The sequence below is a fragment of the Telmatherina bonti genome (assembly GCF_933228915.1).
Source record: "Telmatherina bonti genome assembly, chromosome: 16".
In the NCBI taxonomy this organism is placed as follows: Eukaryota; Metazoa; Chordata; class Actinopteri; order Atheriniformes; family Telmatherinidae; genus Telmatherina; species Telmatherina bonti.
This window is the reverse complement of record NC_136614.1, coordinates 19,405,486-19,431,673: the sequence shown is the minus strand read 5'-3', so window position 1 is coordinate 19,431,673 and position 26,188 is coordinate 19,405,486. Positions and strand designations below refer to the sequence as shown.

Sequence of the window (26,188 nt, the reverse complement as noted above, 5' to 3'; positions counted from 1 at the left end):
GGTGAGCAGGGAGCGGGGCCATCCCCTGGAGACGACCAGCAGTGAGGAAGTCAATGCCACTTTTGTGTCGCTGCTGTCGGCTGCGTGTTTGGTAATTATCCACCCTCCATATGAGCACAAACTGGAGTTTTTTCAGAAGAGATCTGAACTAAACCGGCCCATGGAAGAGTGCACAATATACAGTCAACAATGATTAACTTCTCACAGAATTGCTGAGATGCCTGATTGGGGGAGACATCAAATACATGAGGACCTCTCTCATTTGAGGTGACGAGTAGAACCACAGCCTTGTTTCAGACTGCAGCAGTAGTTGGATAGTGACACCTGTAAAGCTGCTGGACTGCTATAGACTACCACCTCCTTTCATCTACTTTCATCCTTTCTTCTTTCATGTTACTGAAAGTAAAACACTCATCAAGACTGATTTGAAGTTTTAAACATTTTGGGGCTGGCTGTCATTTTGCTCCACATGTTTTGTGAATAAACTTCCACCAAATAAACAAAGTTATTCGTTGATGGGGAGACACGTTGAAATATTCTGGAGTTTCGGAAAAACTTTTAAAATGGATTGAAATTCAACATTTTACGTTTTTATCCTTTGGAAGATACAAATTGACCTGTAGTGTAAATCCAAGACAGAAACTTGCATCTGTTGTTTCAGAGCAAACACTGGAATAAGGTCAAATAAAATATGTACCTTTACTTAATTTAACTAAGTCATAAGTTTATCAGCCTTGTGATGGACTAGCAAGCTGCCCAGGTATGGCCGGATTAAAAGTGCACAAGCCCCAGGGCCCAGAGTGTTCCAGGGGCCCCTTTCCCCACCGCAACATTGTGAAAATTGTGAATGATACACTGTGAAATGACATTTCTAACATCTCTCAGCCAGTGGTACCAAACGCAATACACTAGACACAGTGGTGTTACTATCTGGCTTTTATAAACATTTTGTTTCACGTCCAAACTGCTGGTGTATGCCTTATGTGGCTCGTACGTGGGCCCCCAATGGGTGTGGGCCTTAGGGCCCGTGCCCATAATGCCCATTGGAGAATTCGGCCTTGTGTCCAGGGTATAGGCTCCAGCTTCCCAGCAACCCTTTGTCGGATTAAGTAGTTAGGACAATGAAGGAATGAATGAATACGTTAATCAAATAAGAATTGTTTCATATTTTCCAGCATTCCCATATGCATGAATATTCAATTATGCACAGATGCTGCACAGCTTACACTTATAAGTACAAGCTTTTCTAGCAAAACGCAAATTTTGGAATGACAAGTCATTTTTTTCACATAGCCAAACAATATTCTTCCATAATTATCTGGTATTTATAACGGGCAAAAATATTTTAAATACAATTGAAAAATTTAGTGCTAAAATGAATTTAATGCTGTCCCCACAGATTTTGAGTTCATAGCCAACACAAAGGTAATGAAGTAAACAACATGCATCATCAATGTGTTTCATTCTACAGAATGCAGTAAAAGTACGACGACTGAGGCTTCCTCTCTATGATACACTAACCCCAACATAGTAGCTTCTTTGTACTGTTCATGCACCTCTGATAAACAGACTGAGCTTCTGTATCTCATGCTGCATTTGCCCCAAAACTCAGACTGGACTGTCGTTTTTAAAGTTGCACAAATTTACTTAATGCACTTAATGGGGCTATCTCATCTTAAATGCTATAATTATATAGTTTACAAGGAAATGTTAAGAGGGAAAAGTTTCTCTATGTCCCAAGGGGCAATCTGCACAACAGGATGATGGGAAAAACTAGAAGGAGAAGAAGAAAAGGAAGAAGAAAGAGCAGTGGTTGTAATAGCAGTAGTAGTAGTAGTACAAGAAGAGGGAAAGGAATAAGAGAAATCATTGTCACCATCAAAATCTTTTAGTAATTATCTTCACTAGCCATGCAATTCCCATTCTTAATATCGCCTACATCAATTGCTAGGTGTCTTGCTCTCACCTTGGTCATTATTCCCTTCATTATGAAGCCTCACATGTTTCCCCAGATAATTGCAAACAGTAATATCTGCCACATATATGGACAATATCACACTGCAACTGCAGCAATCAGAAATCAGTTAATTTTGTGGATAGCAAACTGAAGACCATCTACTATTTCCACCAAACGGCTGCATTTGAAAATGCCTCAGCTCAGCCCCTTTCAAATGGCACAGAAAAGGCCTGCCTTGATCTGCATCAATTGTCATCCTGGGGCTCTGGGGCACTTCGGTGGCCAGTGTAGCGGGCGAAGTCAGGGCTAATCCCTGGAAAAGGAGGGAATCACGGGAGAAGAGAAAAGTAACAATAACCAAGTCAAGCGTATAAAATGAAAGCGAAATCTCTATTATCAGTCCTCGCAATTCCCAGCAAAGTGGTGAAAATCGGGGTTAGTTTGTGATGCGAGTCAGACGCGGAGGGAAGAATATGGGGGTCCCTGCGGGTTGGGAGACTCACACGACGAAAAGGGCAATATTCTGGAGAAAAGGGGAAGAAGAAAGCCCCTCTCCCATCCCGACATAACCATTAAATGCAGTCTGACTTTATGTTGTATAGAGAGGGGGGGACAAGAAAGGAGGCACAGTTCTCCGATGAAAGAATGAGGTTTTTGGCGGATTAGGGACGGCCCAAAGGATGAAGAATAACTTCTGCATAACTTTACAGCTATTTTCTCTCCCCACGCCAAGAGCCAAGTTTAAGGCTAAACTGGTTTGAGTTAACCCCTTTATGTTTGTCCAGCTTCACCTGGGGTCATATCACAGCCCCTCATCCTGAAACTGCAAACTTGGTCAACATCCAATGGTTAATGTATTCAAAATGTGAATTTATCATATGAAAGAACAGCATTCCCTTCATGCCTCTACACACTTTATCAACTTTAATACATTGCTTAATGGTGGGAAACACATGAGAGCAGTATAGAATACATTTTCACAGAAAGAAAAAAACCTTTCAAGGTTAAATTCATTATCTCACTAAAACTTACAGTGTAGTTAAGAGTTGCTGCATTAGATTACAGATTTATCTAACTTTGAATATAACTAAGTGCATTTAAATAATTTTACATTGGAAATTTATATTTCCGCTTCCCCATAACTTAAAAACTTTAGCTCAAAGTTTTACTAAGTAAAAGATTTCACATGCTGAATTTTTAAAGAACACAATGTTAAAGTGACTGACTTCCAGTTTTTTGCCTTCTGATAAACTCTTCTACCAAATTCTTAACTATTCAGCACCTGTTTTCTATTTTGATGTAATTTAATAGGTGTTCAGATAATTTAATATTTAGCAAAAAGTCACTCAGGAATAAAAGTCTTGCACATAAAAACCATCTTATTTCTTAATCTTGTTAACAACCTCTCAGATTTACATGTTGTACTTGTGTATAAAACTGTAAATATCTTAAACTATCTCCACTTGCATCAGCAACAGGAACATCATACTGTAAACGGTTTAATTTCAGTTAGCAAAAACTGTACAATAAGAGACACCAATCAGTACTTTTCTTTAACTCTGAAACAACATGTAGATGCTAATACTTACCATTTTGTTGGCTAATGGATGTTTTAACACAATTGTTCAGAGGAATACAAAGCCATCTTCTTTCCTCTGGAAATGTGGCATCTATATGCGTTAATAAAAACAATAATACTATTCCCTTATACAAGTCACTTTATGCATAAAGAATTTTATTTAGTGAAAATGAGTTTTTACCTATGTTTTTACCTAAATAGGGAATCCACCAAACTTCTTTTGGGTGTTTATGGGCTCCTTTTTTTTAAAGTAAAAGATCAAAATATCAATTTTTAAAATCTACTCCCTCTAGAAACTTGAGGACTTATTGTGGCATGTGCAGCTTCACTCTTCCCATACCCAAATTAATCAATAGCTCACATATCTTTCACTCTCATCTGTATATAGTGCTCTAAATCAGGAGAAGCCTCCAAGGCGGGGCTCCTGAAGGGCTCTCATAATCACATCCTTTAATTTTCTGGGCCTAATTAGTGATTTTTGTCCTCTTGGTTTTTCTATGCTAATGAATGCATCACCTGGTCATCTCAGATAGTGATGATATGCCGATTTGAACTTATATGATAATCCTCTTAGTAGAGGACATTCAAAATTTGATTCAGTTCAATAAATGTAACCTACAGGAAAAGGAAATGATTTTTTTTTCTTTTCCAATGCAGTATATTTAAAGAGTGAAATGTATATTCACGACCAAACAGAAAGCTCGTAAAGAGTTTATGCTGTTACCACCTTCTGGAAAATAATAAAGGGATGGAGAACATCTGAACAATTAGGTGAACTTTGGTCAGGAGAAGAAGAGTTAATGAGCTGCCGGTGCCATGTGCAGAGAGAGGAGCATCAGGGGCCAGAGTTATCAGAGGAGCTGAGCGCAGCTTTAGAATAGACCGCTAATGCTGTGCACATTCTCTCCCCGCTTATTTTCATTAGGCTCTGATGACTGCGGAATTGATGCGGCCCGCAAGTTATCAAGAGCCACTAATTTCACATTAACGACCATTGACTGCGGTGGCTTGATTTGAGGGGGTTTTTGACAATTATCACAATCAGGATTGGAGCCCAAATCGTTTACCTTGACTCTGTGATTATTTGCTTCGTGCCGAGTGCACATTGCAAAATTGTATGGTGTCAAGAATCCGCAAATAATGAGGAGAGCAGGAGAAATGGCCTTCCCCCCCCCCCCATCAGTGCACTTAACACCTCACCGGAACTGTATTGACTCATACCCAAGTCTAAACGATCCTATGATAGAAAGATGGATATATAAATAGATTAATCATGTAAATATTCCACTTCATCTTATTAGTCTAAAAAATTAACATGTTAAATGAATTTTTTTTTTTTTTTTAAAAACCAAAAAAAAAAAACAAACCCACACACACAAACAAAAGCCTGTGTAGATTTTGACATGAGGTGATTATTAAAAGTAAATAATTTAACATCACAATATATATGAAATTTGTTGGGAATGTAATTTCTTCACGATATGGGCTGTGATGTTTGTCTTCGACGTGTATTTTCCTCAGAAGTCTGGATGACTGATGCTGTTAGGTCGCCTACAGAAGGTCTATCACGATAAATCTGTAGGATAAAACTATAGGTTTGTGTTGTAACCAATGAAAAGACAAGCCAGGGGAAATTAAATAACACGACCCCCTTTTAAAGAAAATAGCTGACTTCATAATAATAATAAAAAAACAGGCTTAATGCAAGCTGCTGTTGTCCTATTCAGATCAGTTTAAAAATAACCCCGTTGTGAACTCTCGCGAGATTATCCCCACAGTCACATGATTACGTCGTTTGGAAACGAGGAAGTCATGGGTTGTTTGGGGTGACAGCCATCAGCAGAGATGTCCATCTCTTTGTTTTCAGTCATGCCGCTACTTAAGCGCAGTCTCTTTTTCATACTTTTGTTGATAAATATTTTTTCGCCTGTGGATAGCCTCTTGGAAAACCTTTCCTCTTTAGATTCAACGAACCCAGTCCCGTTAGGAAGTGCTGCCGCTGTGGACAACTCTCCGGTGTTCAAGCCTGTTCTGGACACTTTAGCACCCTTGAATCTACTGTCCTCCTTTCCAGAGGACCTTGAGATAAACGAGTACTGCAGTGAACTGCTCCACGTATTTGGTCAGCGATATGTTAGTTATGTGAACTGTCTGGTACCTGCTGCACGCCCTGTCAAAGTGTGCCAGAAATGCTACTCGAGTTATGGCAGCCTCGTCGACATATACAAAAACATCTCATCCGACCAGGTACGTGATAAACTCAAAGTATCTTTTCTGTTTTCAAACTGAGAGCAATGAGTCTATATATAACTTGCTCAGAGTACACGCCGTGTTTATGCGCAATCATGTAGTCAGTCACGAGTCTTGTGATGTGGATGAGAAATTTGAGGAAACGCAGCTTTTTCTCTGTCTTGAAGTCAGGAGCTCTGTGAAGCACGTCAGCTGATGTGTTTTATCAGAATGGAAAAGATATCAACATGTTTGCACATGTAGTAACTGAATGCATGATGCTGTGCATGTATGTCTTCAGATGGGTCCTGGTAATGTGAGCTGCAGCTACAGCCTTCTGCACAGTGATCGGCTGATGTTGGTTTACCTGCTGTACAGCAACCTGGAAGACATCTGGAAAAGTTCAGCCTGTGAACGTAAGTCCATCACAGATATAGACACTGATTTAATAATAATTACTGTTTTTTTATGCTGTCTATCCATCTATCCATCCATCCATCTAAATATCTAGTGTTATTCATAAATATAGTCCACCAAGGCACGTGAAAAGTCACTGAAGCAATTGTTTGATTGTATCATTCATAAATATTTAGTTAGATTCTCCACTTAAGAACAGTTTATTTTTATTGATCTGAAAATTAATTGCCTATTTATTTGATCAAAAATGTCTGAAAATAGAATGAAATACTAACTGGGTAACTGAAATTCAGAAGTGGCTAAAGCTGCATTTGAGGCTGACAGTATCAGCACAAAGAATCAGTACTCCTGGGGCACCATAATGACATGGTTTAGGGCTACAGCATTGTATTGTTCAAGAACTAAAGACATTTTTTTTTTAAAAATTTAATTTCTTCTCATTCATTTTTCTGTGCAACTCTGCAGTATTTTGAGGTAATTTCATACTGTGCTTGTTGCTCTGCATTGTGGCAGGATGCATGTGACGGAGCAGAAGAGGGAAGATAAAGTATGCCGATAATATTCTCACCAAATGAGCATGATGTACTATAAATACAATCAAAACAAACCTCACAAATATCGATAAACAATCAGGACAGACTGATGTAAATTCCAGATATCCTAATGTCAGACCACTGTCTGAAGGAAGGCTCTGCTGCTGTTGTCTTGCGAGGAATGCATAAAAGACATGGATTTCTCAGACTTGCTTTGTGTTATGTCACAGATAAATGGTACATTTTCAAATTAGTTAAAAAAAAACAACCAAAAACATGTTTTTATGAGGCTTTGGAAGAAATAATTGCATACCTGTTTCATCTTTGGTATTTTTGATGGAAAAATGTCTCCAAGTAATTTGATATGTTTCACAGTTTAATCATCAAAAGAAAACATTGGTGCTTACAGAATCTGGTTTTATGCTGTCACAGTGAAAGAAAAGAAACATTTAAATTTTTAATTTTGGTTCTCCACCTAGCTTGTGCCAGCTTAGCCCATAAGTTTCTTTGAAATATACTTTATGTCTTGGCACTGGTTTCTCCAAATAGTCTACGTAGAGTGTATGAGCTGCTTGACCTCACCTTTTTTAGGCTGAGGGTTCTGATCTACAAACACAAAGCCTCAGTCATTGTATTGATTCTGATTAACAATTAACACCATACCTAACATATCTAACGACAGAACTTGTTTTGATTGGCTGGACGGTGTACTGTGGTAATCGGTAGTTGGTACTGGTAATTATTATTTTTAGTCAATAATAACTAAGGACACTGTTATCCTTAGCATTATTGAAATCCCGCATTTCTTTATGTTGAGAATGATCAAAATAAGAAGTTTTCTTTTTCACAATCTCTACTCTTTTTTTACTTCAAAATCCAAACATAACTATCAATTGCTAAACTTAAGGCTTCTGAGCACTAATCCACAAACAAACAAGGGGGAAAGTCAATTAACTGACACACTGAATAAAGAAAAAGCAGAAAATCCTAAAAAATGAAAATGCAACAGTACACAAAATCAAGGTATATGTTTTTTTTCTTTTTTTAATAAAAGTTAGCAATCACTTGTTTCAGCATTTTTCTTTTCTGTAACATCTGGCTTTAGCTTTTATTAATCTAATTATTGATAAATGAACTCAAATTAGGTCAAATCTTTGGGAAAACAGGTGAAAATGATTTTTATGCATATTAACACAATTGTTTTTTTCTGTTGAGCAGACTGCGTCACTACAGAGTTCCAGAGCCTGACCAATGGGACGCTGCATTTTCTGGCCATTCTCAATCAAACTCTTTCTTGCTTTGATAAGTATAAGCAGGTATGACTGATTCAGGTGATATCGTTTGTTTGGCTGTGATGATGTTATTTGGATGAATTAACTCCGATCGCTGTCTTCATTTCGTACAGGGAAACCACACCGAGCTGTGCAAAAACTGTAAGAACACATATAAGGGCCTGAATGAGCTGTACAGCCAAATGGAAAAGGATAACATTTTGTGTATTGACTTGGAAGATTCAGTAAGTATACAATGAGAAGAGATGTCTTTTTATTTAGAAAAAAAAACCTCATTCCTGCAGAGAAATTCATTTGCTGGACGGCCCCCAAGCTGCTGGTAATACTGACATAGCTCTTATTATAGCATCTGTTTGGAGGTTCTTTTTCCTGACATAGATTTTGGGATCGTGAAGTCTTCCATGCATGTGCACGAGCCTACATGGTTTCAGTAAGAACACCTTCCTATGACCACATTTATGCTATCAGAAGCATCTGTAAAGATTACCAAGTGCAAAAACGTTTAGCTCAGTTTTGGAGCAGTTTATGAGGAAGTTGTGAAGCTAGTGTTGCTTCCAACACCAAAACCTTGTCCAGACTGAGACAAGGACAAGACTCATAAGTGACAAGAACAGTACTATATTAGGTAAATGCCGGAGTAAAATAAGCAGTTCAGAACCCTGAGAGATCAGTGATGCACCACTAACAGCATCTATCTTGCGTCCTACCTGAACTGTGAGCTCTCTGCAGACAGTGGAAGTCAGTCCTGTGTTAATTCTTGTGTTACCTTTTGCTCTGTTTCTTTCTTTCTTTGTTTTCCTCTCTTCCTCCGATAATATTCTCTTTCATTTCTACTGAATCAGCTACAGTGCACATTCAAAACGGTCAGTGTGTTAATGCGCGCTGGTGTGTGACATGGTGCAGAAAGTGAAACTTAGCTGCAATGTCAAGAGGCGTGATGAAAGCCAGCAGGAGTTGGAAAGCTAAGGGACATTGCTGGGCCAGCAACGGCTCTACAAATGGTCATAAATGATGTCACTACACCTTTATTCCACTCAGGAATTTCTTAGTTTTTTAAAGTCGGAAAGTTACAAATGGTGAGAATAAAAACCACCAGCTGTCAACAAACTACTCTTTTAAATCCACACTGACATAATAAATAAAAATTACTAACAAAAATAAATGAAACAAAACTGAATAAATAACAATAATTAAAATAAATCCACAGAAAATGCTACCTTGTCTTTCACATCATATTTGCATATGTAAAAAAAAATATTACAGAGGATAATTATCAGGTTTTAGAAGTTCCCATCTTTGGGGCTGAAATGAATCAACTTTGTTCAGAGTGTCTCTCTAATAGAAAAGTAACAGAGACCCTTAAATCTGTTTACTAAAGGGGAGACACAGACTTCTCATAAGCATGCACACAAATAAATTGAACAAAATACAAATGAAATATCCCTGTAACATCATGTGATCCACAAGTCGTGGAACATTAAAGCTTATTAAAAGTATTGCTGGCTCATGTAGCTTAGTTGTTTTTAGTAGACATCTTTATATTTTGGTAATGCAGGTTATCAAAAGCAGCCAGAAGAGTTGCAGCCTGCTTTGCACAAGTGAGATGGTGTAAAGAAGAACATGTTCTAATCACAGCTTACAGTAACTTTTATATAAGTCATTAGTTATTTAAATGAATTACTTTTAAATCCAATTTGGATAGTGCACAGGTATTTTTTACCTCTGATATTAAAATCTAAAATCCACTCCCAGTCTGATACCAGACTGAGGTAAAAAAAAAAAAAAAAAAAAAAGTGGTTAATAGGCTTTTCTCCTTTGTCTGGTCTTAAAGCAAATGTGTCTGAGAGCATTTTTTAGTTGTTTTTCCATCTGAATACTTTCTTACCAATTTTATATGGCTATTTGAATGGTTATTTAAACATTTTATTTATATTTGTTATAGGTTTATCAGGTTTTGGACAAGGTCAGGCTATTACATTTGATGAACTTAAAGAAGCTAAGGCAGTGTACATAAAGTAAAGGTTGTCATCATTTCTTTCTGCTTATCTTTTCTTTAACAATAAGCATCTCCCAGTTTCGCTGTATTTTTTGCCTTGTTGAGCTTCCTATATTTTTGGAACTTTTTCTGAAGACTTTCCATCTGAGCCAGTGTGTGTACCCGGCTTAAAGAGTTTTGCAGACTAGTTTGCTCTCTGTCAGAGCTGCCTCCATCTTGCTCAGCTTGACCAGAGCATCAAGATGAGCATCAGTGGAGCCCCTCTGATTTGCTTTTCTTCATCTTGGTTGAGCTTTTCCAGCTGAGTGACCGTCTCCTGTCATGTCTTCTCTCAGGTCCTTGGCTGATCAGCAGTAGCTCTCAACTTTCCGGTCTTCGGTTCTTGAATGAGAAGCTTTTGCTGTGCGCTTGCTTTCTTTGGCTCTGCCATCTGATGTTAGAGGGAGCTGATTTTCTGCTGCATGAGTTCAGTCTCCTTTACTTTAAAGTAGTCAGCCTTCAACTCAGAGACATGTATTTTATTGTAAAAGCTGCAATGTTACATTATACACGCAGCTCTCTCCTTCATGAAGATGATTGTAGCTGTGGTCCTCAGTTTTTCCTCCATTTTTCTCATATGCTGCTATTTATGTTCCTGTGACTTCTGTTGTAAACCTGTGCAAAATTATAAATACATATTTGTTAATATTAACAAACTGGCAACACATTACTGAACTGAGAGCAATATCTTAAAGGGAAAATATATATTTGAGATATTTATATGTCCATGTGACTGAAAATGAACAATTTTGAATAATGACCAAAGTGACTTAGACTTGGAAGGAAATTTAAAGGAAACCATTATTTATATGTTGGCTAATGTGGCAAAAATGCTGAATGAACAACTTTTTATCATATGATGCATCAATGTATATATGTCTCCTGATTTGTACATCTCCTGTTCAAGTTTTATCTCTTTCTCTGACATTTCATTGGGATGGCTGATAAAAGTGAAGATGGTCCAACCAGTGTGATAAATATCGGATTAACAGTTATCCAAAGACACAGCTGCATAAATGTCTTTCTTTTGCTCCTAAAGCTGGTATTGCAGTGTGTATGTGTATTTTTGTGCTTCATAAATGTACTTGCGACTTTGTGAATTTCAAATGCAAGAATCCACAACAAACACAAATGCAGAATATCTCTTGAGATGAAGTAAAGACTGTTTGTTGAAGATGTGTCAGAGTTTTAGTATCGTCATCAGTCGAGGCTTTTGTTGAGTTTACTACTGCCTCCTTCCAGATGAATCTGACCCGGAGTCTCTGGAGTAGGACCTTCAATTGTTCTGTCCCTCGGGAGGAGACGGTTCCTGTCATTGCTGTGTCCAGCTTTATGCTTTTTCTGCCCATCATCTTCTACTTGAGCAGCTTCCTTCACTCTGAACAAAAGAAACGCAAGCTCATACACCGTGAGTAACCAGCTTAATTCGCCCATTGTCACACACAGATTTTTTGACAGGGTTTTGAGGAGTTTGGGGTCTTTGTATAGGAAGGGGGATTGACTGTGTTACTGGGGTTTGGCTGTGGATCAGACAAGGTTTCAGGATTTATTTTTTTGTGAGATTGTGGGGGTGGATGGTGGTGGCCTTGAAAAATTTGACGGTTTTTCCAGAGTGTGAAGGAACTAAAACTAATTAAACCTGTCGCAGTGTGTGCTGCAAGGCAAGTTTACGTGTATAGCACATTTCATGTACAAGACAATTCAAGCCGCTTTACATAAAACATGGAAAACATTACAGTGGGTTGCAGAGGGAGCATTAAAAAGTAGAATAAAAACCAACTTAAAAAGCTCAAACAGAATGAGATAAACTATGGGAAATAAGTTAGTGTGAGGAATTTACAGTTGCTTTGATAAAAGGCAGGAAGTCCAAAAGTTTTTAACCTTGATTTAAAGCAGCTGAGAGCTTCAGCTAACCTGCAGTTTTCAGGGAGTTTGATCCACATGTGAGTAGCATAAAAACTGAACGCTACCTGCTCATGTTTAGTTCTGACTCTTGCAACAGAAAGTAGATCTGACCCCGATGGCCTGAGTGATCTGGTTGCTTCATAACAAACCAGAAGATCCTGCATGTAGTTTGGCCTTTAAACCAGTTAGTGCTTTGTAGACTGACAGAGTTTTTAAATAGTTTATTTGACAGACAGAAGCCACTGTAAAGATCTGAGAACGAGGGTAACATAAGCCATCTTCATAGCTTTCTTAATGTGATGTTGAAATTGGGGTCAGAGTCCATGGTTAGTCCCTGATTTCTGGCTTGATTTTCTGGTTGTTGAACTATTTGAACCTGAGTGCTGACATGAAATTTTTCTTTCTTGGTTCCAAAAACAGTTATTAAATCATTATATTCATTTACATTATGAAAATTCTGGCACATCCTATTTTAATTTGATCAATGCATTTGATCAGTGTTTGGATTGGCCTGCTGTCCCCTGGTCAGATCGTTGTGTAGATTTGTGCATCTTCAGCATAATATTGGTAAAATATTTTGTTGTTTTCATTATTTTAATAAGTGGGACCATGTAGATGTTGAACAGCTGTGGCCACATTTGGCCAAATACTAAGCCCAGTAAAGCGATCATATTTGTTGTCATGTATGAATAAGATTGTGACAATTACTAGCAAATAGAGTCAGCTAAACATTGCCAGATCATCAAGTTGAGTTTCCCTCTATGACAGTGGTGTCAAAGGTCACAGTCGGTTTTTTCAGTCGGTCCCTGCACCAACACATGTGATGGCAGGATTATAGCCCTTGAGGACCAGAACCAACACCGCTGCCTTCTGACATATTTCTGTTGTTCCAGTCATTGCAGACAATCATGTTTGTCAAAAACATGACAAAACCTGTTTGTCTTCAAGATCATTAGACCACAATCTGAAATATTCTCCTTTATTTAGATATTTGAAAATGGTAAACTTGTCTTAAAATTGACAAAGTACATTTAATGTACAGTGAGTATAAAATGATGCCTTCAGTGCTCTGGCTTATGATGAGCTAAACAATTTAACATCTTGGACTAGAAGTACTACAATAAACCCAAGTTTACAAAAATGTAAGCGATCTTCATGTCAGCCCATGTCTGAATAGTGACCCATTGTTCTCTATTTACAGCCAAGCGAGCTAAGTCTTACACCACGCTGATGAACATTCAAGACAAACGGAGCTGAAGAGGACAAAAGTGTCAAAAATGTGACACAGAGAAAAATTTCCCATCTTGTTCCAGAGGTTTCTCTGACATCCATTAGAGGCTTTGTAGAGGACTCAACAAAGCCTGCCCTAAAGTTTTCTTTTTTCTTACAAAACTATTTGGAGTACAACGATCAAAACATATTGAACTGATATTAAAATGTACACACTGGTATAATGCACTGTAACAGCCTTTGGTAAAACTAAATGTTTACTGTGATATCCTTTAAAATGAGTTTGCTAATCTGGTTTTGGGAGAGATTAAACTAAACTTTGCCAAAATTGGATTTCCTTGTTTAGTTTTGTGAAGTATGTAATAAAATTGTCAAGTTCTTCTACAAAACATAATTTGCCGGAAATTTACAAACTTTTAATCAGATGGTTAATGTTTCTGCACGCCATCCTCCCAATCCTCTTCTGGCTTCTTCTTCCTTTTTAACTTGTTAAGCAGCTTCAGGTTGTTTAGTGCATCCTGCTGTCACTGGACAGAGTGAGTGGTTTGAATGCAGTGTGTGTGTGCCAGTGTGTGTATGCGTGCACGTTTGTGCCTGTATGTACTCTATTTATGGAAGGAGAAATGGATTTTCTGTCTCTAATGTATGTCCAGAAAAGGGCTACAAAAAGGAAGCACTTGATGTCCATTAGTGGTGACATGTATCTGCTGTAAGAAGGGGCAGCGGGGGAGTGCACATTGGTGGGTTAGGGAGTAAATAAAGACATAACTCACAATGTAAGAGCACTCCAAAGTATCACAGTGATGTTACCTGTTTTCTTGTCAGTGTGTTTTTGTGCTTGCATAAAGCTTTTAATGTGCTTTTTTTGTCATTTCCCACTGATGTTTAATTTGTTAAAAGTATCTGATTTTTTTTTTCTTAAAAGTCACGAGTGCCGAGTTGATGAATATGCTGTTGAGTAATATAAATCTTAATTTTGAACTCATGAACCCAAATAAATGCTTCTCTTTTGTCTTGAACATGTACTTGTACTCTAAGAGCAAACATTTCTGCATTTATCATTTATGATTGTTAATCTTTTTAATCCCTGAGTTTAACTGAAAAGAATTAAGAGACTGTTTTTTTTCTAACTTTTTTTCATTATAGACATTTATATGCATACAAATTAGAGTAACATGGTTCCAGGTTCTCAATTCAAACAGCAAGAAATAATGCAGTCAACAGACAAAAGATCTGAAAGATATTTAGGTGGTTTACAAAACCACCATTACAAAAATATACAAAACCATTACAAAAGTTATATTACAAAAGATTGATAAACAGAAATTTAAAAAAAATTTTTTTTTAAAGGTGCTGAGGGAGTTCAAACCCGGAGTTACACAGTCTTAGAGAGACAGATGTGGGGACCTAGAAATGCTGTTGCTTTGTGGAAAACTGAGTTGTAATTTGATGCCTAAAATGCATTTAAAATTAACAAGGTGGAAGAACTGGAAAGGGTGTAATAACCAAAAGAGGCTCTCACACCTAGTAAGGCTGTTTTTTTTTAAAGGCCTGTTCTGGTAACATGGTTTGTTTTTACCTTTAAGTAAGGCTGCACTGGATAAAAAAAAAAAAAAGAGACGAGTGTGTTCAGGGAGTCCCTTCAGAGGTAAATTCAGACTCTACCATATAAGGGACTGAGAAATACTGTCATCTTATCAGTTAGGTTAGAATGGATTTATGAGGAGAAAAACTTACTGATTTGACTAAATAAATATTTAAACTCTTATTTGGAAGTGGTCATGCCAAATTCTCTCATTTTTGAGACTTGATTTTTTTTCAGTGCACAGGCCAAGAGCTTATAGGTTTTGTGACCTTATAGGTTCTCCATGTTTTGTGCTGAATAAATCAGAGTTTGAATGATTTGCAAATCATAACATACTTTTTAAAAAATAAGTTTAACCATAATATCCCAACTTTTCAAAAAGGTTGTATGGATGCTTTACAGCTTTTTGTTAGATGACTTGCATGTCACATGGATAGGCTCCTTTAACAAAAAATAGTTTTTTTTGGGTTTTTTTTTTTAACATTCTGAGCTATTTCAGTTCCATCAAGATACAACTTAAGATCACCTTTGATAGGTAAAGCTGTTAATAACAATTCATTAATCTTTTTCCAGTAATTACTCCATAAGTTCTTCTCCTTATAGGACTACTAGCCTGACATTTCACTGGTGCTTCTTAAATCCCTATATTGTATGTGTTGATAAGTGTGTTCTGGTCCATTTAAAACTTCTGCAGACGGCAGTGGCACCCGGTTCTGCGACCAGGGAGCCCCTGCTGTAAACTACTGAATTTAAAGCTGTTTCTTTTCACAGGAATGGTCCTTGTTCTCGGGTTACGTGGCCATGTGTTTCTTGCAACGAGGCTTTTTCTCCGTCATTAGCAGCTAATCTAAACGCGGGATAAAGATACTTGGTCGAATAATCGCAGCAACACATCCGTTAAACTCCTTTGGCTTTTTGGTCTTATGGAGCGCAGCCACTGCTGGCCATCAGCAGAATTAAGAGCATTACGGACGTGCCGAGTCATATGATCCAGTTGCAGCCAGCAGAGCGGATAGAAACACGGGCTTTTGTCCTTTGCGCTCCCGGACAGGAGGGGTGTTGAGCGGCTCGTGTGCGCCACGACCCGGTGCTCAGGAATGACAGCTTTAAACCATAGACTGTACAAGGTCCTTCTCGGATCTTTAAGCAAGGCTGAAAGTCAAGAGGGGGAAAAGAAAACTTCAGTCGATACCGGAGATTTCCACGTGAAAAGGGGATAGATAGAAAAACTGAACGTCTGGTGGATATCAGGCGAAAGTTAGTGGAAGAAATGAGCAACTGAGATTCTTTATTTATTAAAAAGAGTTTAAAGGCAGCCCATTAAAATTCTATCTATCTATCTATCTATCTATCTATCTATCTATCTATCTATCTATCTATCTATCTATCTATCTATCTATCTATCTATCTATCTATCTATCTATCTATCTATCTATCTATCTATCTATCTATCTATCTATCTATCTATCTATCTATCTATTCTTTTATACCCATGTTACTAAAGGTCATGAAAATACTGAATGATTGAGCACAGCTTTTATTGTTACTTTTTAAGGAAACAAAGATGCCTATCTTCTGAAAATGCATTAATTTTCCAATATTTTGTGGTCAGAAAATGATTGCTCTTAGTGGGCTTTACTACATTACAATTTATAGTTTGGGATTATTATTATTATCATAGTTCAGATGCTATCATCTCTAAGTCCTTCCACACTGTTAACTCTCAAGGAAAATGTATGTTGTCTGGCCATAGAGCTCTGTTGTGCCGCCTAAATAGGTGACAGCATATGGAAAATGATATGACTGTAGCAACACAGACGTGCTAACGTTCTTTAAATGCAAATCTTTTATTTAGGAGAGGGAGTAGATGCATTTTCAATTATTTTACATCTTTTATCAAATTTATGTGGAAATACTATATGACTTTCAAGCCATTATTTAAAGAAAAATACTTTTTCATTAGCTCAAAATGTCTTTGGTTTACTTTTTAAAAAAAAATTATATCTGTTTAATCAAAAGTAGAACAAACAAAAATTTCCATTTAATTACAATTGCTAACCTGATAACAAAGTAACCTCAATCTCAAGCCTCACACGGAGTCCAAATGTTGCCAAACTGTACAACACTGAACATTTCTTCTTGTTTACATTCAAACTAATATATACCTATACATGCTTTAACTCGCACACATACATTCACACAAACACACACTTGCATACATATTTATGCTTAAACTGTATCACTTTAAAACTGTAAGTCAGGCTGACTAAGAAATGCTTTTGTGATACTAAAAATCACCTTTTAAGCACCAATAAAGCACATTGATTAATTCATATCATATTTACATGTTGAATAAACATATTCAATGGATTATGAATTAAAATAGATCTATTACTGAGGACTGGGGAATGTACGAAGAGCCTTTCACAGTTTCTTTCATTTTAGGGAAAGTGTCAGAGTGACAATTATTTTTTAATCTAAATGTAAAACTAAGAATAAAATAAAATAAAACAATAAAAAAATCAATTCAGTATAATTCAATTTAGCTTAATTGTCAATGGGCTACATTTCCTAAACAATGACAGATTCATGATACTTCACCATAAGAAGGAGATATGACACTAACTACTGTCAGAAGTAAAAGAACAATTTTCTTTGTAAGCTGTGAAGAAAACATGTTCATTTCCGTTGTGAAACATCCCTTTATCTGCAACACTTCATCACATACTGCAACAGTGGGGGAAGCTTATTTACTATCTTGATGAGTCAACTGTAAAGGGTATGGGTGGGGGTCGGGGGTGGGGGTGGAGCACTAATTATAATCTTATGCTGTGAAAAAATGTTCACCTAATCACCCCAGAAGCAGCTTGGAAAAAAAAGCCCTCTGACCAAAACAACCAACTACTCTAACTTTGGTGATTACTTATGTGGAAGAAAAATATTTGAAAAATGACTCCTATATCCTGATCTTGACTCTCCTGGTCTAGATCCTAAATGGATTACAGTGAAAAAAAATGTGCTGAGGTACAAGGAAATCTCTGTTAATTCAACGCTGCACAAAAAGGAGATATGCATGCAGTGTTTGCAGACTTTGCCATTTTCAGTTTGTGGCATTAAAGTTCTTGCATGACTTTATTTTCTTACTAATCTTGAATGCAATAATCCATACTTTCAGTGTATCAGCAGTTTTCAAACATTATCTCCTTGTATTACATGTTATTTGGGGTAAGGACACCTTTTGTATGAATGCCATTTAGTTTGGTTTTTAAATAATTTTTTGATTACTTTTTACAGTTTACCATGTCAGTTGTCAGTTTTTAAAATTAATTATGTGTACTGTATGGAAACTTTTAAATGTACAATGAAATTTTCTTTTTTATACATCCTCTCATTATCTTGTATTGAGTTCATAGTTTGCGCTTCATGTAAACTTGTTGGCTCATTTAAAGCTCAGGGGAGACCACTAAAGCTTGATGACTAAAGCTGAACCAATGACTGTTGATGATAAAACACACACTTCACATACACACACACACACACACACACACACACACACACACACACACACACACACACACACACACACACACACACACACACACACACACACACACACATACACACACCCGCACACACACACAGATGCAAAAAAAAAAAAAAATGATGCTAAAAGAAATATCAACACTTAAAAATGCTAACTGGAAGAGACTAAGAAGTGGCCTCCTCTGCACAAACCTTGAGTGATTTTATTTACTACAAAAATAAGCGATTGAACCATTCAGGTATAATTTCAGTTATTCACTGTAATACCATTTGTCTCTGCATATCCACATCTGTGTTTACTCATATTGCCGCTCCTCTTAAGAATTCAATCTGAAATGATGCAGTTACAGATTTAGACAACAGTGTTATGTTGTGCTTCTGTTTGAAATGCACAGATGGCAATAACATACTTTCATTTGCACAAGTTGCCTTGAGACAAGGCCAGTACATTTCATATTTTGAAGTATTAGAGGATGCTCTTCATGTTGTTTGGAAGTCTGGCCTTCTGTTTTCATTTATCAAATCTCATTTATTAAATCTCACGTTTTGCGATTTCTTTGACGAGGTCATGGCCTCCTCTAGACTAAATGCCTTTGTATTTTCTGCTGTCCTCTGCAATTATCCTCTCTGTATTCTGTAAAGTACATCCCATGTTCAAAAGCAGCAAATGTTGTTAGTCAGGACTTTCAATGTTATGCAAGCCTTCCCAACAAAACTCTAAGCTGTCAGTTAGTTAACTGGCTAAAGGTCAGGCTTAGATTATGCACCTCTCAACCCCTGAGTGATGAATATGATGCTTTGTTGAACGAGGAATAAACATATTGCCATGGGGGTAGGAATTAGCACACACACAGACACATACACATGCACCATCTCTTACAGAGTGTGTGCAGAGTGAATGAGGCTTGTTATACACCTGTGAGTAGGGTCAAAGTCTATCAAGCCCTAGCTTATGGTATTATGATAGATTATAGAATCACTCTCTAATAGCAGTCATTCAGCTTGTAATCTCAGTAGCTTGATGCAAAAGCACTCTAAGTTCCAGCTCTACTGAAAATAAGGCCTTCTCCTCAATTATTCCTCACTCCCCCTCCTTTTTCCTCAATGGTCTTATGACAAGTCAGCTGTTGGTGACATCACATATGCTGGATCATATGTCAGAAACTTTTGCTGGCTGACTTGCATCCCTTGTGGCTAAACAGCAGGCAGGGCTGCTTGAGGCCAAAAGAGCGGCAAGATACCCCAGGAGGTGTGATGAAGAAGGATGGGGGGTCGCTCTTCAGGGCAAAAACATCTGACCCATGAGGGAGTTTGTTTGTGCTTCCAGCCAGGCAGTGCCCATCTTGTTATCAGCTTGAGGAGACATTTGTTCGTTCTGATTTATGTTTATTAGGAAGACCAGATTGTGTGCGAGTTAAGCTTATGTTTCTGATTTGTGGTGTTTGTGCTGGATCTACATGTATTTAAAAGACGCTGTTGGGAAACATTCAAAATTTCAATCATATTTATTTGTGGAAGCTGATTTTTTTTTTTTTGCTCATGGGATCATGGCGCCACCTAAAGTCAGCTCTGAAAAAGTACATTAATGATGTAGTTCAGAGTCAGGTTTTGTTTCGTAAAAGTGGATTTTTTTTTTCTAAGTATCATGCTTCTGTCTAATAAGCAACACCATTAAATATGAAGGCAATGCCACCAAAAATGCATTCATTATTGTTGAATCGAGCATGTAAGAAAAACATGGGAGTTTATAATGAGATAATAATATTTATTTTCTTTTAACTAGGGAGGTGAACTTTCAAATTTCCGAGGAAACTTAAAGGTAGCATTTGCCGCTCTCGTTATTCTGTCACCATAGCAACGTTTACCAAACAAGCCGCTATGAAGCTTCTATTGAGCTACATCACAACTTGTTTCTGCCATTAACTTTAAAATAACATTCCTTAAATATGGAAGAGGCTGATAAAGATCGGGATGAAGCACAAGAACCGCCCGTGTTGTCCGAAAATCAAAAAGAAGACGGGTAAATATGAATTATGTCTCAATCCCTACGTCCCGAAGTCCCGAGAGACGCCGAAATGCCAAAAATGGCATTTGCCGATCCTGTAGCGGCAGATGCTGCGGTAGTTGTCCTTTTTTTTTTTCCAGTGGTAAATGCTGTTTTGTTATTGAAAAGCCGCTGCTGTCAACGACACTGTTCCAGCAGCAAACTCCTCTAACTGGTTTGCAGGGACAACTTTGTTTACAGCAGAAACCAGTAGTTTCACAAGGACTTGTCCATATTGTCTATTGTGAAATTAACGATGTAACCTATTGGAAAACACACGTTTGATCTTTTGCATCGGCTTGTAACCTACATACTTCAGTAAAATAAAATGTCTGTTTTTTATTTTATTTTATTTATTTATTTTTTTTTAGTTTACGAATCTTTGCTTGCCCAATTTCCAGCTAAATGATCAGCAATTAATGCAGATCCTTTATAGTGATCATTATTTGGTTCATGTCATGTTTTCACACTTAGTCCACTTCATGTCTCTGCCTCAGTTGTATCAAAGCCATTTGAAAAGCATAGGCGACATTAAAAGACTAATAATGACTGCTTGTTATGTTATGGTCCTGATTTTTAGCCATGTCTTACAATGTTGCGCCCCATCCTGGTAGTGAAGGTGAGTTAATATGACGTAAAATGGCTTTATGGTCAATGAATGATCAATTAATGCTAATTAATACTAATAAAGTAGAATGCATCTAGACCTTAATAGTTGAAAACAAGTGTCTGACCCGTTGTCTTTGAAAAACTATACGTTTTGTTGTAAAAAAAAAAAAAAAAAAAAAAAAAAAAAGAGTTGTTGGTGCTAAATTACATAACACAAGGGGGTGACCCAGATGTGAGAGGTCTACGACCAGTAGAGCAGTAAACCAGTTAGGAGCGGAGCTTGGTGTTGGGAGCAGGATTAGTCGTTTTACATCAGTGGCTAGCCGGTGAAAAAAAGGGCATTTGCCTCAGGAGAAAAGGCAACTGGCTCTCAAGGATGGAGGATTTTTTTTTTTTTTTTAAATTTTGTGATGTATTAAATATCTTGAAAAACAATATTCATTCACAGGGTCTCCATTCATAAGAGTACAGAAAACCTCAGCTTGAAGGTCAAGGTGGAAAGCAGTACTCCTGAAGAAGAAGATGAGGAAGAGGACAAGGGGAGTCATAAGGTGGTTTCTGTGACTTCATCAACAGCACTTTCCCATTATTACGCAATCTCAATTAATCATTGGACTTGCTGTATGTAATGTATTCCAGCCATCTGATCTAAATAACTAACATCTGCCCTAACATCTGCCCTAACATCTCACATCATGAAAGTGTTGGAGAGACCCCTTGCTGACCTACCTCAATAAGCAAGTAAACCCCTTTCAGGACCCATTAAAATTTACTTGTTGTAATGGGCTTGGAGTTGAAGATGCCATCCTCTTCCTGCTTCAGAGAGCCCACTATCACATGGACCAATTAGGAACACTTTTAGGATTGTGCTCTTTGATTTCTCAAGTGCCTTTATCTATCTATCTATCTATCTATCTATCTATCTATCTATCTATCTATCTCTCTCTCTCTCTCTCTCTCTCTCTCTCTCTCTATATATATATATATATATATATATATATATATATATATTTATATATATATATATATATATATATATATATATATATATATATATGAGAGAGAAAGAGAGAGAGAGTTGGCTAAATTGTTTTTTGTTTTTTTTTACATTCAGATCAGATAACATTACACATTTAATCCTATTATCCCTCTGCAGAGGTTGATCAGCCTGCAGAAAGACCTGACAACTTTGGTGTCCAATACCCGAGCTGCTGCTGATGCTGAAGTTGTAAAGAGAAGGCCGCAGTTGAAAGAAGCTCAAAGACTTAGGTAACAGTATTTTTAAATTCTACAACCTGTGTCCTAGGTCAACCTACCTCTTCTGTGAATCACAACGCCACCTTTATCCTTTTATGTCTCGGATCTTTTAAAACACCATTGTTGTTATACAGAAAAGAGTTGATAGAGAATGATCTCAAGTCCAGTGAGGAAACATCTAAGGAGCTTGAAAGACTCTGGTCAAAACTTAACCAGAGTGTGACTGATCAAGACCTGAAGCAAACCTTAAAAAAACAGCAGCAGCTGTGTGATTCTATCATACAAGACAAGTATGCGCTCATAAATGAGATACAGCAGGTAACTCTGTCCAGCTACTGGTCTAGTGATGACATGTTTCAGTTGCTGTTAAGCAATCAAAGCTAAATTACTAAAACAACATGAGTAACAGTTTTTTTTTTTTCCTTTTTATCTCTTGGATTATTTTACATTGACCATATTGGACCGAGCAGGCAATAAAACAGGTAAATGAACGCCATGTGAATAGCTTGAGCAAGCATGCAAAGGAGATTGACATAATGCAAAAGAGAATGGAGGACCAGGTCAAAATGCTGACGGCAGCACAACGAGAGGAGCTGGAACAGACTGAGGTAGGCCTTGAGCTTGATGAAGAATCTGTTTCAAATTGTTTTGAGTGCATTTGAAGGTGTGAAGGAGGGGTGCCATTACATAGAGTTTATTGCATGATTTATTACGCAGACCCACAGTCTAGTCTTCCTCTGGATTTAATTAGACCTTTTTGTTTATCATAGCTTCCATAACCAGGTCAACACTTTGGATTTCGTCAGAAGGCACGAAAAGCCATCAGATTTTGTGAATATTAAATGTTTACATTCCTACTAATGCAACTAATGATCCTGCTGGTGTTGTTGGCAGAGAATTCATCAGCAGGAAATTAAAGCCTTGCTTGCAAAAGATGTTAGAGAATGGGAAGAAGAGATGAGAGAATTTTGGGACAACGAGGTCAGAATAATTAAAACACACAAATAAAGGCTTAACCAAATCTCTGTTTATTCTGTCTAAATATCAAGTCTGTATCTAATGACTCTTTCTCTGCTTTTAGCTTGTAATACTGATGGAACGAAGAAAGAAAGTGGAGGTGGCCGAGGAGAAATTTTGCCAGATGAAAGCTGAGACTTTTCGTAAATTCAAGAAAATGTCCAAATCTCAAAAACAGGTTTTTACACAAATTTCAGAAAAACTCCAATAATGTATTGCTTGATAGTTTGTAGTTGATGTTACTGGAACAACAACCAATGTATATTATTCTATTTAATCTTTCAGTGGTGTTAATGTTTTAGACTGTTTCATGTTTTTTTTTCTACAAACGCCGACTTGTCTTAAGGCCTTAAATCCTATTCTTGGTTCTGAAGGTACAAGGCAGAAAGCGTAACAACCACATTGACAATGTCATGGCAGTAGTGAAAAGCAAGCAACAAATGCAAAAGACACAACAGCAATTGGCCTTGATGGCTGGTATTAAAAGGAGGATGATCAGGTACAGCAAGTTTCCTCCTTGGAGCACACACATTTACTATATATTTACTGTAACACCAACAGTGTTTTGTTTCAGTTTGGAGACTGAGTTGAGAAAGAATAAAGAAGAATACATCAGAAGAGAGAAAAACTTTAAAAAGCACGGTAGTAAGTTGTCTGAAGAATACAAACGTCACATCCAGAGATATGAATGTTTAAAGAAGCAAATAAAGTAAGCCATAATTAACCTGCTTATTCAAGTTAATACAGACATTGTGTCAAAATACTTAACGCTTTCATGTGATCTTTTTCTTTCTTTTGTTTTTTCACATCATGCAGGCACTTTGCAGTTGCTAATGCAAAAACATATGAGGATATGTGGCAAATGATTGACACAGAGTTGAAGGAACTAGCTAAGAGGGCTTTGACCATAGACTCTGTGATTTGCATGAAGCACCTTGGTATCGCCTGGGAGCCGCCTCAGATGGCCTATTTGGAGAATAGTGGTCCCATCCAGCCTCAGAAACTGGCTGCCAAAGTTAGCCAGACACAGTCACAAACTGAGAAATGCAGCCACTGGGCATTAAATGCTTCATCTGGGCAGAGCCTGGAAAGTGACAGTAATAGTCCAGACACAGAAGTATACAGCGAAGGGACAGCAGTGTATAGTGAGAGTAGTCCAGAGCGTGAGGAAAGGAATCTCTTCAGCAAGAAGCAGATGGAAGTTTTGGAGCTACTCTGTGACGAAGCGGTTAGCCACATTTTCAATATTCATGTTTATATATAGACACATAATCAGAAACAGAAAATAGTTTTTACTAGCATATAAACATTAGAAGTATATAACAAAAATGTTTTCGCATCTCATCTTAGGACTTTCTAATAGAGCCTAAAGTCCTGAAAGTGCTGGCTTCCCAACAGAAGGAGAAGCAGACTAATGTGAAGCTGCATTTGCTGTGTGATGTGAGTTCATATTCACTTGTTTTCCTCGTTTCCTAATACAAATAGTTCCACAGACACTGTTTAACAGTGGATTTATATCTCTGTGGGATAGAATTTGAAGTTATCAGATGAGCTGTTTTCTCTTCCAGGTTTTGAGCATCAACATTAAAGATACACCCCAGTTGGTTGATTTCTTACTAGAATATGAGCAACAGCACAAAGAGCAGACGGAGGTGAGAAAGTGAAGAGATAGAAAGTGCAGTGGGTGATTTCTCACTATTGCTCATTAGAAAAGTACAATTTCTACTTCTTGTATCTGAGTTTTATTTTGTTGTTGTTTCTAGGATACTTGTGCTGAGTCCAGGAGTATGGCAGAGACAGCAGAGACCAGCCCTACGACGAGTTCCCGCTCTGATCTCATCCATCCTGACCATATCTTACCTGCTCTGCAAAGTTTCCTGGAGCAGCGCACAAGATTCAGGTAAAACCACAGACCATTATAAATGAATGAATCTCTTTAAAATGTACACTTTTCTATGGACATTTGAAAATAACACAATCCTGGTCATTTGAAGGGAGAGCTCAGACCACCATCTTTCCAGTTCTGGGCTTACACAGGCCCAGAATACTCAAAAAGATTTATCCCATTGGGCCAGTCTAGGCAACATCATCTCTGAGGACAAACTCAAACTGTGGGATGCAGCGGAGAGAACGCTAAAGCAATACCAGTAAGTGACAAGGAAAGAAAAATAGGATTGATCTGTTTCATATGAGTGATTTTTGGTGTGTGTGTCTGTGTGTTTCCAGTGCAGTGCTGACAGAGATTTCTGATCTTGTTCCTGAGATTGAGCGTCTGAGCCAGAGGAACAAAAAGCTGCAAATGAAGCTACAGCAGCGTCGCAAAGGTGTGTTGCTAGTTTGTTTATTATATTATACTTTGGTCATGGAGGTGATGTTGGCTTGGTATGTTCGCAGCATGATTATTCAGATGGTTGTGGGTGGCATGACTCACTTTAGAAGTAAACTTGAAGTAAATACACACCCAGATGAGGAGTGTTTTTATACAGCTTTGGCATTGAACTGTTGTTCTGCATGCATCAAAACAAACCCTGTACAATTTTCCTAACAAAAACAAAGAAGTTTCAATGGACTATAAGCCAGTTTATGTAAGAAATTGTAAAATGGATTTGTGTGTTTTAATTATATTTAAGTGCTTTTTAAGCACTTAAATAGATTAAAATATAGTTTGTTTGATAACAAAACAGATACAATATATTCAGTGAATCAAGGAAATAATTTTAAAACATCAGGTTGGAGGTCTAAAAACCTGTAATGACTTTTGTTTTTTGCCAAGCAATATTTTATTGATCAAATACCCTACTGAAATGATTAAATGATGGAGTCTTTAAATGAGAGAAAGCACATTCTCCTCCAATGCCAATACTACATTTTACTCTTCTAATGTTTGAAGCAAAATTTAAATGCGTTTTCCTGCCCGTTCTACAATTTTCCATCAAGTACCCTGAAATTCAGCCTA

The 26,188-nt window shown here is 37.4% G+C and overlaps 1 protein-coding gene across 1 annotated transcript; it reads left to right on the top strand.

Moving 5' to 3' along the window:
* Window positions 1–5,347: 5,347 nt before the first annotated feature.
* On the top strand, window positions 5,348–14,153 carry ostm1 (osteoclastogenesis associated transmembrane protein 1). The gene is made up of 6 exons (XM_079256000.1): window positions 5,348–5,783; window positions 6,067–6,181; window positions 7,934–8,031; window positions 8,121–8,231; window positions 11,285–11,450; window positions 13,149–14,153. Exons 1-6 carry the CDS (start codon window positions 5,382–5,384, stop codon window positions 13,202–13,204), a joined length of 948 nt encoding a protein of 315 aa, XP_079112126.1. The 5' UTR covers window positions 5,348–5,381; the 3' UTR covers window positions 13,205–14,153.
* Window positions 14,154–26,188: the final 12,035 nt, after the last annotated feature.

What these genes read in the sequence shown, in the direction of transcription:
- ostm1 (XM_079256000.1), top strand. Translation starts at nt 5,382, where the DNA reads ATGTCCATCTCTTTGTTTTCAGTCATGCCGCTACTTAAGCGCAGTCTC. An exon ending in AAAACATCTCATCCGACCAG is followed by an intron (nt 5,784 to 6,066) that starts GTACGTGATAAA and finishes GTATGTCTTCAG; the next exon opens with ATGGGTCCTGGTAATGTGAG. An exon ending in GCTTTGATAAGTATAAGCAG is followed by an intron (nt 8,032 to 8,120) that starts GTATGACTGATT and finishes CATTTCGTACAG; the next exon opens with GGAAACCACACCGAGCTGTG.